The sequence below is a fragment of the Solanum pennellii genome, chromosome 9 (assembly GCF_001406875.1).
Source record: "Solanum pennellii chromosome 9, SPENNV200".
NCBI lineage: Eukaryota > Viridiplantae > Streptophyta > Magnoliopsida > Solanales > Solanaceae > Solanum > Solanum pennellii.
Genome location: NC_028645.1, coordinates 3,232,456 through 3,247,970, shown reverse-complemented (window position 1 = coordinate 3,247,970; position 15,515 = coordinate 3,232,456). Strand labels below are relative to the sequence as shown.

General features: G+C 35.4%; 3 protein-coding genes across 7 annotated transcripts in view; all 3 read right to left on the bottom strand.

Moving 5' to 3' along the window:
- Nucleotides 1-921: 921 nt before the first annotated feature.
- On the bottom strand, nt 922-7,445 carry LOC107031408 (transcription initiation factor TFIID subunit 12). The gene is made up of 8 exons (XM_015232760.2): nt 6,749-7,445; nt 5,615-5,776; nt 4,991-5,494; nt 3,174-3,248; nt 1,764-1,842; nt 1,628-1,692; nt 1,496-1,531; nt 922-1,289 (listed from the first exon to the last, which is right to left on the bottom strand). The coding sequence occupies exons 1-8, from the start codon at nt 7,397-7,399 to the stop codon at nt 1,161-1,163; spliced, it is 1,701 nt and encodes a 566-aa protein (XP_015088246.1). The 5' UTR covers nt 7,400-7,445; the 3' UTR covers nt 922-1,160.
- A 775-nt stretch (nt 7,446-8,220) lies between these two features.
- LOC107029146 (solute carrier family 35 member F2-like) lies at nt 8,221-11,010 on the bottom strand. Of its 5 annotated transcripts, none has more exons than XM_015230486.2 (11): nt 10,743-11,007; nt 10,545-10,639; nt 10,192-10,249; nt 9,901-10,095; nt 9,663-9,742; nt 9,460-9,542; nt 9,312-9,363; nt 9,176-9,244; nt 8,972-9,058; nt 8,828-8,892; nt 8,221-8,587 (listed from the first exon to the last, which is right to left on the bottom strand). In XM_015230486.2, exons 1-11 carry the CDS (start codon nt 10,870-10,872, stop codon nt 8,428-8,430), a joined length of 1,074 nt encoding a protein of 357 aa, XP_015085972.1. In that variant the 5' UTR covers nt 10,873-11,007; the 3' UTR covers nt 8,221-8,427. The 5 variants fall into 5 exon arrangements, 4 of the variants coding, with proteins under 4 accessions (XP_015085972.1, XP_027767630.1, XP_015085974.1 ...); XM_027911829.1 differs by having other exon boundaries at nt 9,663-9,739; nt 9,901-9,999; nt 10,743-11,006; XM_015230488.2 differs by having other exon boundaries at nt 9,901-9,999; nt 10,743-11,004.
- Nucleotides 11,011-11,474: 464 nt separating this feature from the next.
- Nucleotides 11,475-15,515, bottom strand: part of LOC107029148 (solute carrier family 35 member F2-like) — a 4,684-nt gene continuing 643 nt past the window's right edge. Inside the window, exons 2-11 of the mRNA XM_015230490.2 lie at nt 15,029-15,123; nt 14,226-14,283; nt 13,731-13,925; nt 13,452-13,528; nt 13,077-13,159; nt 12,923-12,974; nt 12,479-12,547; nt 12,277-12,363; nt 12,129-12,193; nt 11,475-11,698 (exon numbers count right to left, since the gene is read on the bottom strand). Of these exons, the coding sequence (XP_015085976.1) occupies nt 11,581-11,698; nt 12,129-12,193; nt 12,277-12,363; nt 12,479-12,547; nt 12,923-12,974; nt 13,077-13,159; nt 13,452-13,528; nt 13,731-13,925; nt 14,226-14,283; nt 15,029-15,123 (899 nt within the window). The 3' untranslated portion in view covers nt 11,475-11,580. The remainder of the gene's footprint in view (nt 11,699-12,128; nt 12,194-12,276; nt 12,364-12,478; nt 12,548-12,922; nt 12,975-13,076; nt 13,160-13,451; nt 13,529-13,730; nt 13,926-14,225; nt 14,284-15,028; nt 15,124-15,515) is intronic.

Sequence of the window (15,515 nt, the reverse complement as noted above, 5' to 3'; positions counted from 1 at the left end):
AATCATCTAATTTCTACATAACTTAATTACGAAAAAACTGATAAAAGATGGATATGATTGAGCGAAGCGAAAGAAAACTATTTCTCCACACAAAATTTGTAAATAAGTGATTATTTGATAGTAATTTACATCACATTATATCAATAAAAGACAGTCTGATGCACTAAGCTTTCACTATGAACAAGAGTTAAGAAAGATCTGAATCACAAAGATCTACTATACATAAGTCATAAACCTTATCCTATATTTCTATTAAAAAAATAATTTTCATAGCTCAAACATGTTACATCAATCAAACCCTAAAAGACAATAATTTACTTCTTTTTAAACTAAGAAATTGTAGGTTTATCCAACTCAAGGAATAAATATTAAAATAAATATAATTTATAGTATTTCGGTACAAACTAAAAGGATATTCTTAAATTACCTCCTAGTTAGTGAAACAAGAACGACAAAGGATAGAGAGAAAAAACTTTTCGCGTTACGTCTAAATGAAATAAAGTTAAAAATAAAAAATCAAGCTTTACTTTACCTGATACGAAAAAAAAAGTCATCAGTGTACAAGTAAAGATTTTTCATTCACAATATTAGGTTTACTTAACAATAAAGCATAATTAAAGAGAATATTTTTGGTTATTTTGCTATTAAAAAATTTTTGGACACAAATTATTGCACGTTATAGCACATGTACTTGACCTGGAAATTACATGGAAAAATACCTATAATAATCCATTCAATAATTTCACATGCACATGAATTGATGCAAGTGACTTTTCAACACCTAACAAAATTTGAATAATCAAGTGTTTGATATTCAAATAATAAGAAATTTAATCGACAACTTACTCATATTACATAAGCCGATATATATATATATATATTTAGCAAAAATCGAACAAATGGACGGGTCAATAATCTGTTAAAAAGAAATATTTACATGTGAGAAATATCACCATAGCACATGAAAATCTAGAAAAAAAAGTGATATATCACATTTTCTCCATTTGAACACAAACAAAATAATACAATTTCATTTTTTTTCTTTTCTCAATACTAATTCTAATTTAAGAAATTTAATTTAAGGAAGTTAAAAGATGTAGTCCCAATTTTACTGTGAAGACAGTAAAAAATTCTTTAGATCAAATCTTCCTGCCTAGCTTTCATGTCTTGGCATTAGGGGAACCCAAAATATTAGCTGCATTTTTTGCTAAATGGCTTTTCATATTCCCACCAGTCTGTGTTGGGCCCTTTGCATTTGTCATCTCGGCCACGAGAGTCGATTTCTTTATCTGTTAAACGTACAACGACTGATCAGCTAATAATGACCAATGTATATCACCGTCAGATGTAAGTTCAGAACACAGTTATAAACTCATAAACTTCAAATCTTGGATCCGTCCTCTGTTAATGTCACATTATCTTTATCATTTTGAAATAAATACGTCAAGACGAAACCAATCACAAGCAATAGGACAAAGTAAAAAATTTAACTTACCGCTGCAATTCGCTCTTTGTGGATGTCACTTGTTAACTGAGAAACCAGAAAAGAAATAATCAGATAACAAGAAAAGATTGGAAAATAAAGATTGCATTACAAAGAAGTCTAATTATGTAGTATTGAACTCACTGGCTTCTTGTAGGCTCTGATCTCATCCCCACCAAAACCTGGGAGAGTCATATTCCAATTCCTTTCTGTATTAAATACACTTTAAAGGTTAGGTACTGCATATCGTTGGACCAGTCAGGAATAGAAAGTAACTTACCAAGATGCAGAAGGATGTCCTTTGCTTCCAATGTATTGGATTTCCGATGCTTGGCCAATGAACAGCCAAATGTGGTAATCTGGTCAAGCAGGAAGTAGTTAAGGACCAGTACAAAAATGAGGAACGCGCTGTTAACATAGTATCATCATTTGGCTGGAACAAAATATAGGTCTAAAGGGACTTTGATATCAACTTAAAGTTAAACCACCCAACAAATATGGAAAAAAATAATAATTTAGAACTCTGATTCTACATGCCGTGGTGTAGAATGAATGAGCAGCTAATTATAGAGCTCTTACTTTCTAGAAGTGTGAGGAATGATCAGCCTTCCCTTTCCTCCTACCCTAGGCCACCCCGACTTAAAAAGAGATCCGGGTTCTCCGCATGTTACTAGAACTACAAGTTCAATAAATGTGTGAGTCTTAATTCACAAATCCTACTAGAGCTGATATTACCTTCCCAAAGGTTGTTTTACACCCATTAGCTGCATTCACCCTGTTAAGTAACTAATACTGCCTCTCCCGTTAATTTTCTTTCCCTCAACCCATCTCCCAATTTTTAATTCCTGCCACAACATTTTTGGAGTAACCATAAAGTACTGGATGTTGATATCAATTATCTGACAAATGAATCCTCCAGAAAAGATTCTTAATTGTAACACAGAAACTGAGAAGGAATGGCTGATTTGAAGAGAGAATTTGCAACAATTTTCCAAGCCCCTTTAGGTTTGTAGAATCACACATAATATAGCTACAAGAAATGAACTCCCAAATCGCTTGGCATTTACATAAAATTCCATTTCAAGAGAAGCCAAATATCCAATGGAAGAGATAAAAGACATTGATCTGCATAGCAAGAGTCTATCTCATAAATAAAACAAGAACTTGAATGACAAAGGGAGCATATCTGAAATTTTCCTTAAAAACTAAGAACATGTGCTTTTCGCCTACATAACACAAAAAGAAAACTTGATGCAGAATAGTCGGATCTAAGGGAAAATCTTTTTCCTTGCTTCCTAGAATTCATTGTGTTCATCTACAAAGAAATTCATAGTTCAGTACAAACAGAGACCTCGATCAGGTGGCAATTTCAACCATTCTTGTACTTAACAGGAAGGAAGCAATAAATGATACCGCGTACCCCTGAGCTCACCATATTCTCTTTTTTGTTATTTTGGATAAATACCCCTGAGCTTACCACATTAAGCTGAATGGAATTGCACAACTAAAAAGTAATGGCATTGTCAATGAAAATGAAATAGCTAGCTTTATCCTATTAAAGCATGGCCAGAACGTCAGCCCCACTAGAGTACTGCTGAGAATAATCTTACAATATACCCATCAGATTGTCAGGTGAGATTTCAGATTAAAAGGAATATTTCAGTGAGAAACAACTAGAATATGAACTTACAGATTCCACAAATTCCTCTGCTATATCAACGAGGATGTCTTCAACTTCAGCATCCAATTTCTCTGATGGATCAATCTGTCAATGGGAGATGCAGGTCAAGCAATTGAATCATAAAGGCAAAAAAATAGACACCTGATACCAAAATCATAAAGGCAATTGATTGATAGGCATGTTGACCTAGCACTTATACTTGTGGTCTGCCCATCGGATTCAAGCTGGCACAGACACCATCATATAATTTATAACCACAAAAAAATTTCGCCAGCTTCCAACTATGATGAAGTATCACTATTACACAATGGGATGTATGGATTCATTATCAATGGATCCTGCAAGCTTATAAGCAGCAAAATCTTTCAATAATATTTATCCTTCCGTATCTTGTTTGCATACATTTACTGGCTAGAGCTGAATCCTTCCAGTCAGACCTATGCATATTCTGTTTGCTAATTGAACATCTAGTTCATGACAGTTTGCAATCAGAATATGCTAGGTCATATTTTCCAAATAGAATATGCTAGTAACAGTTTGCAAGCAGATAAATCATAGCTAGTATTTGCTGTTAAAGCAATAACCTGACAGTATATTACAGAGTGAACACCATTATTTAGTACGTGTGATTAACCCACACACCATTCATTGCACTCATTTGGCTTATTCAAAACCAAAAGCACATCCTCATAAAGTTAAACCACAGTTTCTAGTGAAATCTTCCTGTACTACAGTCAAAAACTACAATGGACTGCACACCAGAAAATCCACAGCTCTAGTGCTTCCTTACACTCAGGTAAATGGTGACTACTCATTTTCCCTACCAATTTACAGATGAGCCAGCATAACTGAGATTAACTTCCTGAGTAGCAGACTAGCAGTCATAATGCATACTGCTAAGCTTGAAGTCCCTATCATGCCAAATCATGGTAGCCCAGCTACCTAGACTTTCATCTGGTAGTGGGGGTCCAATTCCCTGCCTTGTAATCCCCTATCAAGCTGAAACATGTTCCTAAGTTTGCTACTTGCTTCTTCAAGAATTAGAGGTAGAAAGACTTGGATAGCTACCTATTACTGGGTTCTTTTATCTTACTAATCTCAGTTTGCAACCTAACAGGATAAAGCTTTACAAGCAACATCACTACTTAGGAGACATAATATGTACAATCTTGCCATTAGGCAGCCATCATATATCTAACTAAAATGAAAAGACTACATAAATTCCTTAATAAGACTCTTTCAAACTGAAAGATGCGATAAATAAAAAGCAACTGTATTTGTGCATCATATTTTTATCAGCAACATCATCAAGTTAATAGTAATAATTTCAATTACTGAATCTAGTATAGCTGCATTCTCAGCACAATGCAAGCAGAAGTATCTCATCCTATCAACGGACATGGAGCATAATAATCTTACTTCAACCCAAGTTTCAAAAACACCTATCTCGTGGAACTTCAAGATTAGTACTCATAAGAAAACAACCAGCAACTGAGCCTCATCCCAAGTCCCAATCACTGATAAAAGGATCAAACAAGCAAAATGCAAATTCGTAATTTATGGTGGAAGGTTTCCTCCTTTGACAGGTAAGAAGTAGCATGCAGGAAATTAACGTTGTGAAGTGATCCAGCTATGATATACATAGTGGAAACAGGTAAAGCCTGAAGATATGTTCTCCTTTAAATTCCATCAATCTATACAGGAATACTTATTAAAAGAATTGGTACATATAGAAATAATTTCAAGAAAAAGGACTCTCTAAATCAGGTAGATAATGAAATATTCTCAAAATTGGGAGACAATGAGTTTAACATGTCTACACTAACCTGGGTCACAATCTCTTGGATGCTTCTCTTGCTTAGAATCCTAGTACAAGGATCTCCCATCTCTAAAGTGGTAGCAGCCTTACTAGGTAGCCCTGGCTGGACTGCAGTGGGTTGCATCAATGCATGTGATGGTGGTCTCTGGATTCCTAAACCCTGACCCCGGCCAAGTGGTTGATTAGATAATGATTGTTGAATCCTGGATGGAGGCATCTGTTGCCCCAAATGATCTTGGGACTGACTTGAGGTTGAAGGCTGTGACTGTTGGGCAGAGGATGTAGTAGTAACAGTATGCTGATGCGCTGCAAGAATATGGGACCTTTGATGCAAAGACTGAGGATTAATTTGAGGTCTCAATGATGGTGTCGGCAAAGGGGGCTTCCCCGGTGCTCCTGAAGATAACCATGGCTGAGTCTGTGTCCTTGGACTTTGAGAGGTAGTAGTATGTGATTGGGACGGCGGAAATCCGACTGACTGAACTCTCAACATGCTATGTCCTTGAAAATTCTGCATGGGTAAATGAAGAAGAAACAAATAACCTCAATATTTTACAGCTACCTGAACCTAAACAACCAAATAGTAAAAGGAAGTAAAAAGAACTGATATCTCTCATAAGGAATTACTAACCTGTGTAGCAGCAGACTGACTACCGATGCTCGTCTGAGGTCTAATTGCAGAGGAGACAGGTCTCAGTTGCTGAGGAGAAATCCCTGCGGGGCGCATTGGTGAAGTTGAACCAAGTGATCCCATCATTCCCATCCCATGCATTCCTTGTATAGGCTGCCTCACCTACAGATAACAAGAATCAGTTAATATCCAATGTACAATGTAAATCAAGGACCCAGAGGTGTGAATTCACACAAAATTCGAAGAACGCAAATTCCTAACTCAAAGAACCATATTCATATTTGAACATAAACAGACCTAACCACATAAACCGGAGTGACCAAGATCCAAAACGCCTTACAGTTCATGAAATGCATTCCTCTTTCCTGGTTCCTACATAAGATCGGATTCCAAATACTAAATCAAGCAACCTGAATCATTTTGTGTCTTTCTTACTATAGAGTACTCCCTCAGGTCATTTTTTGTCTGCCGTTTAAAGTTTTGGCATGCCCAGCACGAAAATCATTAGATGACACCAATCACTACGGGTATCTGACCAAATATAATAAGTTGTCAATTATCCCCAACACAGTTATGTTAAACTTTACCCGCTACTGAATGTGGTACTTTATAGAGTGTCCCGAAACAAAAGTAGATGAACAATGGAATTGAACCTTGCATGGTAAAATCACAATCCATTGCCTTGATCCAGTTGGCTACATCCATCCTTACGCCCTACACATGTTAAAAGTTCCAATTTTGATTCTCTTTACCCAATAATGTGGAACTATTATTGTAATTAAATCAAATTGTTTGCATTTTAGCCGTAGCATGGTATTCATAACTTTTTTCTAAAACTATTTTAGACACAACTCAACTAGTCAACGAGCACCGGAATCTTTATATCCACTTTATCTACCACTACCCCAGGAGCTCCTCTAAACTTGTTTCACTGCTTTAAATTTCTCCCTTTTAATAATGAATGACCTTAAGAGGTTACCTTTAGCAGATTATTAGTTTATAAATTAGGCTGCATTTGCAAAATATTTTAGCTGTTCAGAAACCAAAACAAAATAGTAGGCAAGAATTGGCACAGATAACTCCAATTGCATACATATACAAAAAGGATGGGCGAAAAGGCAAAAAATTTAGTACCTGTGAAGTAGTTGAGGTGGGTGGCGTAGAATCAGGCAAATTGCGACCTAAACCACCAAATTGCTGTCCATAAGAAGGCGTCGTCAATGAAGAGAAAGAGCTACTAGGGTGATGAGCAGGTACTCCCATAGCCATACCACCTCTAGGGTTTTGGTTTTGCATAGAAACTGAAGAAGACGAAACCGAAGAAGATGATGACGACGAGTGAGGTGGTGGTGGTGGAGGTGGAGGAGGTAACGAAAAGTGTTGAAAAGGTGAAGGCTGTTGCCATGGACGGCCAAAGGGTTGTCTTGTTTGAGCATTTTGTTGTGAAGTGGATGCTGAAGGGTTTTGCTGCTGCACGGCAGCGGCAGTGATGGTACCGCCAGGGCTGATGGTAGTGGTGGTAGTGGTGATGGTTTTAGTACCTGAACTGGTAGTGGTAGTAGTAGTGGTTTTAGTAGCTGAAGTGGTGGTGGTGGTGGTAGGGTTTAGGTTTAGTGGTTGTGATGCTACTGATGTAGTGGTTGTTGTAGAAGGAAGTTGACTTATTGGGGAAGATGAAGGAGGTGGCAGAGCTGGAGATGTTGCCGGAATTGGTTCAGTTGGCTGCGAAATGGGTGTCGCCGGCGCCGGCGCCGGCGTTGTTGGCGGTGGTTGACTCTGCTCCATTGCAATTGATAAATATTTTCAATGATTAATTTAAAGGTGTTTTTGGGCCAAATGATTTTATATATATATATATAGGTAATAAATATAATAATTTTGCTTTATTTATTTGTTTCTATATAAAAATAAAAAATATAGTATCCGTCAGTTAGCTCTTATTTTCGATTTTTACGTCAAATCAACACAAATTTCGAGTAACTTTAGCTATCGAAATTTGGACTAATACAAGTATCTACGATTATCTCGATTATCTTATCTATTGCTAATTCACATACTTGTTATTTCATGTTAGCTTAATTATTAAATAGCAAGTATTGAACGTTTTTTCTTTATAATATGACGTGAATAAAATATAATCAACTCACGATAAATAATGAAGGAAAAAGAAAGATATTAATTGGAAGTTGTTTTTTTATAATAAAAAAATTGAAGTAATTGCAATTTGACTACAATAATAACTTCATAACAGAATCCGTCATAAATCATAATATCCAAAAAAAATAAAAAAGATGAGGGAGAACTTTCATCACCGCTAGTTTAAAAATAATTTCAAACACATCTTAATATTCATGTTGGGATTTCGCTAATTCGAATTAACTTCGTGTAAGACCCATTAGAGAGAAAACACTCTCTACCAAATTTTGTCTTTCATATACAAATCCTGATCTCGTTATATTTTGATTAAGGAGGGAGAGATCATATTCATCACATCAGAATCTTGATAGTGATAATTTTGGAACTTAATTTGCTTATATTTTACTAGTATATGCTAAAATTAGTCTTGATTTATTTCTTAAACTATATGCTCAATCAATCACTCCAAATAAAATGCAACGGAGGGATTACATATTCGAAAATGATAGAGATCATAGATACAACACGCTACTCACGGAACCTCAGTAATATCTAACAAGTTGAGTCTTGTGTAGGTCAGAACATCAATACATAATAACTGGTTTGTGATTTAATAATTACATATTCGTTCACTTTTACTTGTCATGGTACACTTCTCGAGAGCCAAATTGCAAGTTTTAGTATTCAATCAAATTAATTCTCGTGAAGCGAAACGTAATCTTGATTATACAACTACCTTCATGTCTCTCTCCATCTTCATTGACAAGTTGGTACCTTTGATCAGCTGCATTATTTGCTTCTTCAATAGTAGCTGATGCATTTACATGATCCTTCTCACTGTTCATCAACAAACAAGTAATATTAGCAATCCAATGACTACTTTTCATTGCAAAAGACAGTTTCGATTGGCGAAAAAACGAATTAACTAGGCGTTTCGCAAACTTTTCAACCTCCAAGGTTATCGTCCACTTCATTGACCGCTAGGTGACAATATGTTATTTTACCTCATTCTTGTCTAACATGACAGAAAGAGAGTTCATATAATAAAGATAAGGAATTCAACGAGCACGAACACACGTTTTCGAGTATATGAGCAGCCCAGTAACCACTAGTCCAAAAGCTACAAAAAACAGCCATTCAACCTGCAATTTTTCAATTAGGAATGCTCAGCACAGTGAGAGCTGCAAGTGTCGCGATCGTTGAATACAGGGAAAAGAATACCTTTTGCTTGTAGAAAAAGGTTCTAATGACAACTGCCCACACATCAGATGTGAGAAGAGATAGATTGAACAACGTTGAGCCGCTCATCTGCATTTGAGTTACTCGTGTCTTACTTTTACTACGATTAACCAAATATCCGACAACAAATACAGATCCCTACTATGCTAATTCAGTGGATGGAACTATGAAGAGTGCGCGTTTTACCTTGAGAAGAAACGGAACTAAGGTGTAGAAAATAAAGCTTGCCGCTGCATAGCCACAGAAGGCTACTATCTGAAAAATGAGAGATAACAACGATATAAGAGGGGCGTAAATAAGACAACGAATCTAAGTCACTTACAAGCTCTGCAGACCACTTGACTGACTTCACACTCTTCCTTTCAAAGATCGGTCTGAGAGAGTTATAAAAAATGAGTAACTTTACATTTCAAGGTTCCGCGGCTACAAGAAATGAATGTGAAAAAAAAAAAATTAGGTAGAGAGTATACATCTCGATTATAGTAACAAGCAAGCCGAAAAGACCAATCATGGAAACCACTTCAACGTGATCTTTCTTTTTCACACAGAACTCCTGCACCAAAGCTAATAGTTAGAGTAACAATTCAGTAGAGACGAGTTGAGGTGTTTAGGTATGAACTGTGTCTGTTTATGTATTATGCGTTGAAAATATGAAGAGACAAAATATACTAACCTCACCAACATTACTCATTGAGAAGAAAAATGTCGCTATGATGACAAATATATCACCGAGAATAGGTTTGGAACCACCTGCTATTGAAAATGAACGAAGAAGCATAAGCAAACTAAACAATTTCCTTCCACCCTTTCCATTCCTCGTCCTTTCGAGAACTCAAAGAAAGATTAGATGATAAGAAACATTTTACCATTTACGATCTAAATAAACGTTTAGGAATTAAACAGACAAGTACCACTTCCATCACTCGCCTTAGCATCTGATACAAGCACAAGTCCAAGACCACCTAAACAGACTGCTGTACCAAAGAATTGCCACGGAGAATATCGTGTGCCTAAAAATAGCCACGTCAAAATCATCAGCCAAGCTATAGTCCAGCAATCTAGTATGGTCACACTAGTAATTGATGAGTACTGAAATGCATTATTTACTGCAATAAATTCAACAGAAGTAATGAAAACGAGTTCATTCAGTGCACGACTAGCTCTGATGCAGAGAATATCCATTTATCGGAGAAGCCTCTTACCAAGAAAACTTCCCTGGACATCAGCAAAGCCTATAAGGGCATACCAATACCAAGGAATCTGCAAACTCAAGACAACGAACATTCAATTGATAACCATCGTGTATAACTATCAAACCAAATACACTTAATAAACTGATACTCCGGAATCATTTTGCTAACGGTACATTGTTACAATATGAAAATAGAGAAAAGTCTGAAAAACAGCATTCAACAAAATCCACAATTATACCACAAGAACAAACAATTATTTGTTCACAAACTTGTTCTGACTAGTCAAAATGTCAATTCACTTGATAAAGTGTCACTTTGCTAACACAACTTCGAAAATCTATGGCCAAACGGTAGCAAATTACCTGCAATTTCTGCCTTCTGTAAATCATGATTCCTCCATACACCAAAGCTAAAGCTATGTAAGTGAAGAATGACAGAGAAAGTGGAGTATTTACACCTAAACAAATGCAAAAAACACAAATAATAAAAAAAAATGCTTATAATATATCAAGATTCCAACAAATAAATCACTCATAATCCAAAAAAAGTCCAAAACTAACCAAGATTTGCCACTAGAGAAGAAGCAAAGCTAAGAAGAGCTCTAACAAAAGACACTACTTGACCTAAAAACAAAGGGTAAAAAGTTGTCAATATTCCTTCATGATTCCTCCACCAGCTGCTGCTACTCATGGCTAAAAAAAATCAAAACTTTATAAGAAAAAGTAACAGAAAATAGCAATTATTAATAGAAACTCAAGTAAAAAGAGCTTATATAATACAGAAAACAGATGAAAAAAGAAAAACATGTCATATATTTGTGGTGTTTATGGTCACTATCACAGATCCCAAATCTGATCAGACAATAATATATTAATAGAAAAATCAGTAAAAGAAATTTTGTTAGGGCCCTCATAAGCTTTGCTTCTTCTCTGGTGAAAATCATAGTTATTTTCGAACATCATTTCATCTAAAAGTTTAAGCTGTTAGACGGAGCACACTTTCATTATTTAATCGTATTCTCAACAACTGTGACACTTAATTTGCTTATATTAGTTGTAGAGTTATGAAGCAACAAGTACACACATTGATCAAACGATAAATAGTATTCACTCCGTTTCAATTTCTTTTGTTCTACTCTCTTTTTAGTCCGTTTCAGATCAAATGTATTTTTCCTTTTATGACAACTCATTAATCTCAACTTTCCACAAGATTAAAGGGCATTTTGACTAGTCTGCTCTACTTTCGGATTGTGTGTTAAGTCAAGACTAGACAGACAAATGGAAACAACGAGATGGGAAAAAAGTTAAACTCCAATTATATAGATGTTGAACAATTTCAGAAGAACAATAATATGTAAATTACATGTAATTCTCAATGAATCTTGATTTATAAAACTAGTTATGAAATAGTTTCATGATGTCTATGATCAGCTTGCTCCTCCTCTTCATTAAGAAGTTGGTATCTTTGATTTGCTTCTTCAATATTAGTAGCTGGTGCATTTACAGAATCCTTCTCGCTGTTGATGAACAAACAAGTCGTATTAGCAACAACAATGATGAATTTTATTGCAAGAGACAGTAGAATATCTGATTACGCGTGTCTGTAAATTCTTCATCCTTCAACTAGCTATAGCAGTTACTGCTCTTAAATTGCACATACCTCGACTATTTCACAAATACCTACATAAGTACAAGTAATTGTGTCCGCCAAAGCTTTGGCTGATGGGATATGAAGAGGTCATCTAATGTTTTCTTTTGTCTCTGTTGGGATTTGAAATAGGTCGCTAAGGTTATTACTCATTTTAATGACAGCTAGATGACACCCTTGGGTGCGATTTTCTAATTTCTTCATGGGAAAACATAGACTTGGAGTAAAAAACATCACATCCATGCATTTACGATTCATAATCAATGATAAGATAACGAATTTAAAGAGCATGAACATACGTTTTCGAGTATATGATCAGTCCAGTAACCACAAGTGCAAAAGCTGCAAAGTATAGCCATTCAACCTGCAATTTTCAATGAAGAGTGATCAGCACACTGAGAGTTGCAAGTGTGGCGGAAACCATCAAAATTCGTTGATAAAAAGTACCTTTTGCTTGTAGAAAAAGGTTCTGATGACAACTGCCCACACATCGGATGTGAGAAGAGATAGATTGAACAACGTTGAGCCACTCATCTGCATTTGAATTACTCGTGCCTTACTTTACTACGATTAACCAAATATCCCACAACAAATACACATCCACTATGCTAAATTCAGTGGATGGAACTATGAACAGAGAGTGGTTTACCTCGAGAAGAAACGGAACAAAGGTGTAGAACATAAAGCTTGCCACTGCATAGCCACAGAAGGCTAATATCTGAAAAAAGATTTTCATATTGAACTAAGGCATTTCTTTCACTGCTTAACTTACAAGTTATGACCCGAATCTTTTCCAGTATTTCATATTTTTAACTATTTACGAGCTCTGGTTAGCGATGAAGACTTATAGCCCAACTTCTCAAATTTATTCAAGTTTCTAGACTATCCAGCACTTGGAATGAAGATTTTTACTACAATACTTAATGTTTAACAAGTAACACAAAAATTAAAGAGCAGTACGCTGATCATATCCCTACCTCGTGGAGGTAAGGAGCCTGTTTCCGATAGACCATCAGCCCAAGTAAATCATTTTTCAGAAAACAAAAACAATAGTAGTGGAGCGAATATAAGAAGACAACTTTAAGTCACTTACAAGCTCAGCAGACCACTTGACTGATTCCAAACTCTTCCTTTCTAAGATTGGTCTGAGAGAAAGTTAAGTCATTAATTATGCTCGTTGCGATTTCTTTAAGTTGAGATTGTACATAATGCATGTGAAATGAACAGCTTTTAGATAGAAAGGATACATCTCAATTATAGTAACAAGTAAGCCGAAAACACCAATCATGGAAACCACTTCAATACGATCTTTCTTTTTCACACAGAACTCCTGCACCAACGTGAATTATAGTTAAACGTACCATAAATTTCTCTATAAAAACATGAGTAACACTCCTGTAGAAAGGAGACATTTGAAAATAAACGTACTATATAAAGATACACTCAAACTTGGCCTCAACCGGCAAGTAAGCACTTCGAAGTGTTCAACTGACACAGTGGAGACGAACTGAAATCTCTAGATGTGCACTCTCAAAGTTGGAGTGCTTACTAACGATCTGAGACCAAGTTTGAATGTTTGTTCGTGTATGTCTTGAAAATATGACGAGACGAATTACACTAACCTCACCAACATTACTCATTGAGAAGAAAAATGTCCCGATGATGACAAATATATCACCAAGAATAGGTTTGGAACCACCTGCATTTGAAGACGATCGAACCATGAGCAATTTCCTTAATTAGGTGATTCTCGCTTAGGAGTGGCAATCAGCTTCTCTCCGCCATCCACCCTCTCTACTCCTCTCATAATACAAGTCCTTCCGAGAACTCAAGGAAATAAAAAATGAGAAACATTTTTCATTTACGACCTAAATAAATCATTTTAGGAATCAGACAAGTACCACTTCCGTCACTCGCCTTAGCATCAGATAGAAGCACAAGTCCAAGACCACCTAAACAGACTGCTGCACCAAAGAATTGCCACGGAGAATATCGTGTGCCCAAAAATAGCCACGTCAAGATTATCACCCATGCTATAGTCCAGCAATCCAGTATGGTCACACTGGTGATTGATGAGTACTGATATGCTTTATTTACTGCAATACATTCAACGGAATTTAAATTTCGTATCGTGGATAATTTGTGACTTACATTAAAGTTCTAACAATCATACAATGACATGAAATTACTATGGAAAAACCTTTCTACCACATATTTTCAACCACAATACAGAGGACTAGTTAAACTAAACTTTCTCCAAACTAAGTTCCAAACCTCAAATTTCATAAAACAAAAGGAAACTTAACGGTATCTATTGCACGAATAGATGACACTTCACGTTCAAGAGTTAATATGGAACAAGTCGAGAAGGTCCAGTTAGCGGAGAAGCATCTTACCAAGAAAATTTCCTTGGACATCAGCTAAGCCTAGAAGTGCATACCAATACCAAGGAACCTACAAACACAAGACAATATTCAATCGATAACCATTACGTAAAACTAAAAACAAACTTTACTTATAATAAAGTGAAACTCATGAATTATTTTCACTACTATAGTATAACAATGAACACATTCTAATGAGTTGTTTACAAATTTGTTTCATCAATGTCAATATTATTGTGTAGTGGAATGAACTGATCCAACTATATATCAAAAGTCAAAACCAGCTAGTCTGGGATTGAGGGAAGGAGCGGAGCCACAATGATGGTTACGACTTACGAGTTCAGCAGAATCCAGTAACTTTTGTTCGAACCTTATTTTTGTGTTAAATGTACAAATAATGTAACGAAAACGCACTAAGCAAAAATAACTATAGTCCAGAACTCATAAACTAAAAATTTTAGCCCCGCCTTTGATTGAGGGCGTATTAGTTATTGTTAGCTATGTTTGTTACTTAAGCAATATCAAAATAGACTCTTGAATAATACTCCGTCAGTTTCAACTTGTTTGTCTTACTTTCTATTTTAGTCGGTCTCGAAAAGAAAACTTTTATCTTCTCATTTTTTAGCAACTCTTTAATTCTAAATTGTCGTGGGATATGCTTAAGACTACAAGATCAAAGAAAATTTTTGGTACATTCTAAGTATATTTAGTTTAAGACCACGAGATTCAAAAGTATTAGTGCTTACTTTGTTGAATTAAGAACCGAATCAAAACCAGACAAACAAATTAATACCAAAAGAAGTAACAAAAAAAACCTGTAATTTCTGCCTTCTGTAAATCATGATTCCTCCATACACCAAAGCTAAAGCTGTGTAAGAGAAGAATGACAGAGAAAGTGGAGTATTTGCACCTATACAAATGCAAAAAACAAAACAAATAATCAACAAAATGGTTTCGTTTCAATTTGTTCGTCATAATTTTTTTTAAAAAAACATTATATCTTTAGGATTTTTACATCTTTTTAATTTCAAAAACTTTCCATGTGTCATTAAAAACCACAAAATTAAATAACATTTAGATATATATTACTTTAACTTAAGTTTTGTTTAAGTTAACAAGATTCAATCTTTCATTTCATTTCTTAAAGTCCATTTTCAAGTCAAAACTAAATAAATAAATTAAAACACACCAAATATCAAGATTCATTAATTAACAAAACCCCATTTATCCTAACTAAATAAATCATAATAATTCAACCAAAAAAAAAAATACCCCTACCCCACCCCACCCCACCCCCACCCC

Excerpts from the sequence above, each read along its gene's own strand:
- LOC107031408 (XM_015232760.2), bottom strand. The coding sequence starts at position 7,399 with ATGGAGCAGAGTCAACCACCGCCAACAACGCCGGCGCCGGCGCCGGCG. Across the intron at positions 3,249-4,990 it reads TCCAAGAGATTGTGACCCAG|ATTGATCCATCAGAGAAATT; the intron begins GTTAGTGTAGAC and ends TCCCATTGACAG. Across the intron at positions 1,843-3,173 it reads CAGAGGAATTTGTGGAATCT|ATTACCACATTTGGCTGTTC; the intron begins GTAAGTTCATAT and ends CTGCTTGACCAG.
- LOC107029146 (XM_015230486.2), bottom strand. The coding sequence starts at position 10,872 with ATGAGTAGCAGCAGCTGGTGGAGGAATCATGAAGGAATATTGACAACT. Across the intron at positions 10,640-10,742 it reads TTCTCTAGTGGCAAATCTTG|GTGTAAATACTCCACTTTCT; the intron begins GTTAGTTTTGGA and ends GCATTTGTTTAG. Across the intron at positions 10,096-10,191 it reads TGTCCAGGGAAGTTTTCTTG|TAAATAATGCATTTCAGTAC; the intron begins GTAAGAGGCTTC and ends AATTTATTGCAG.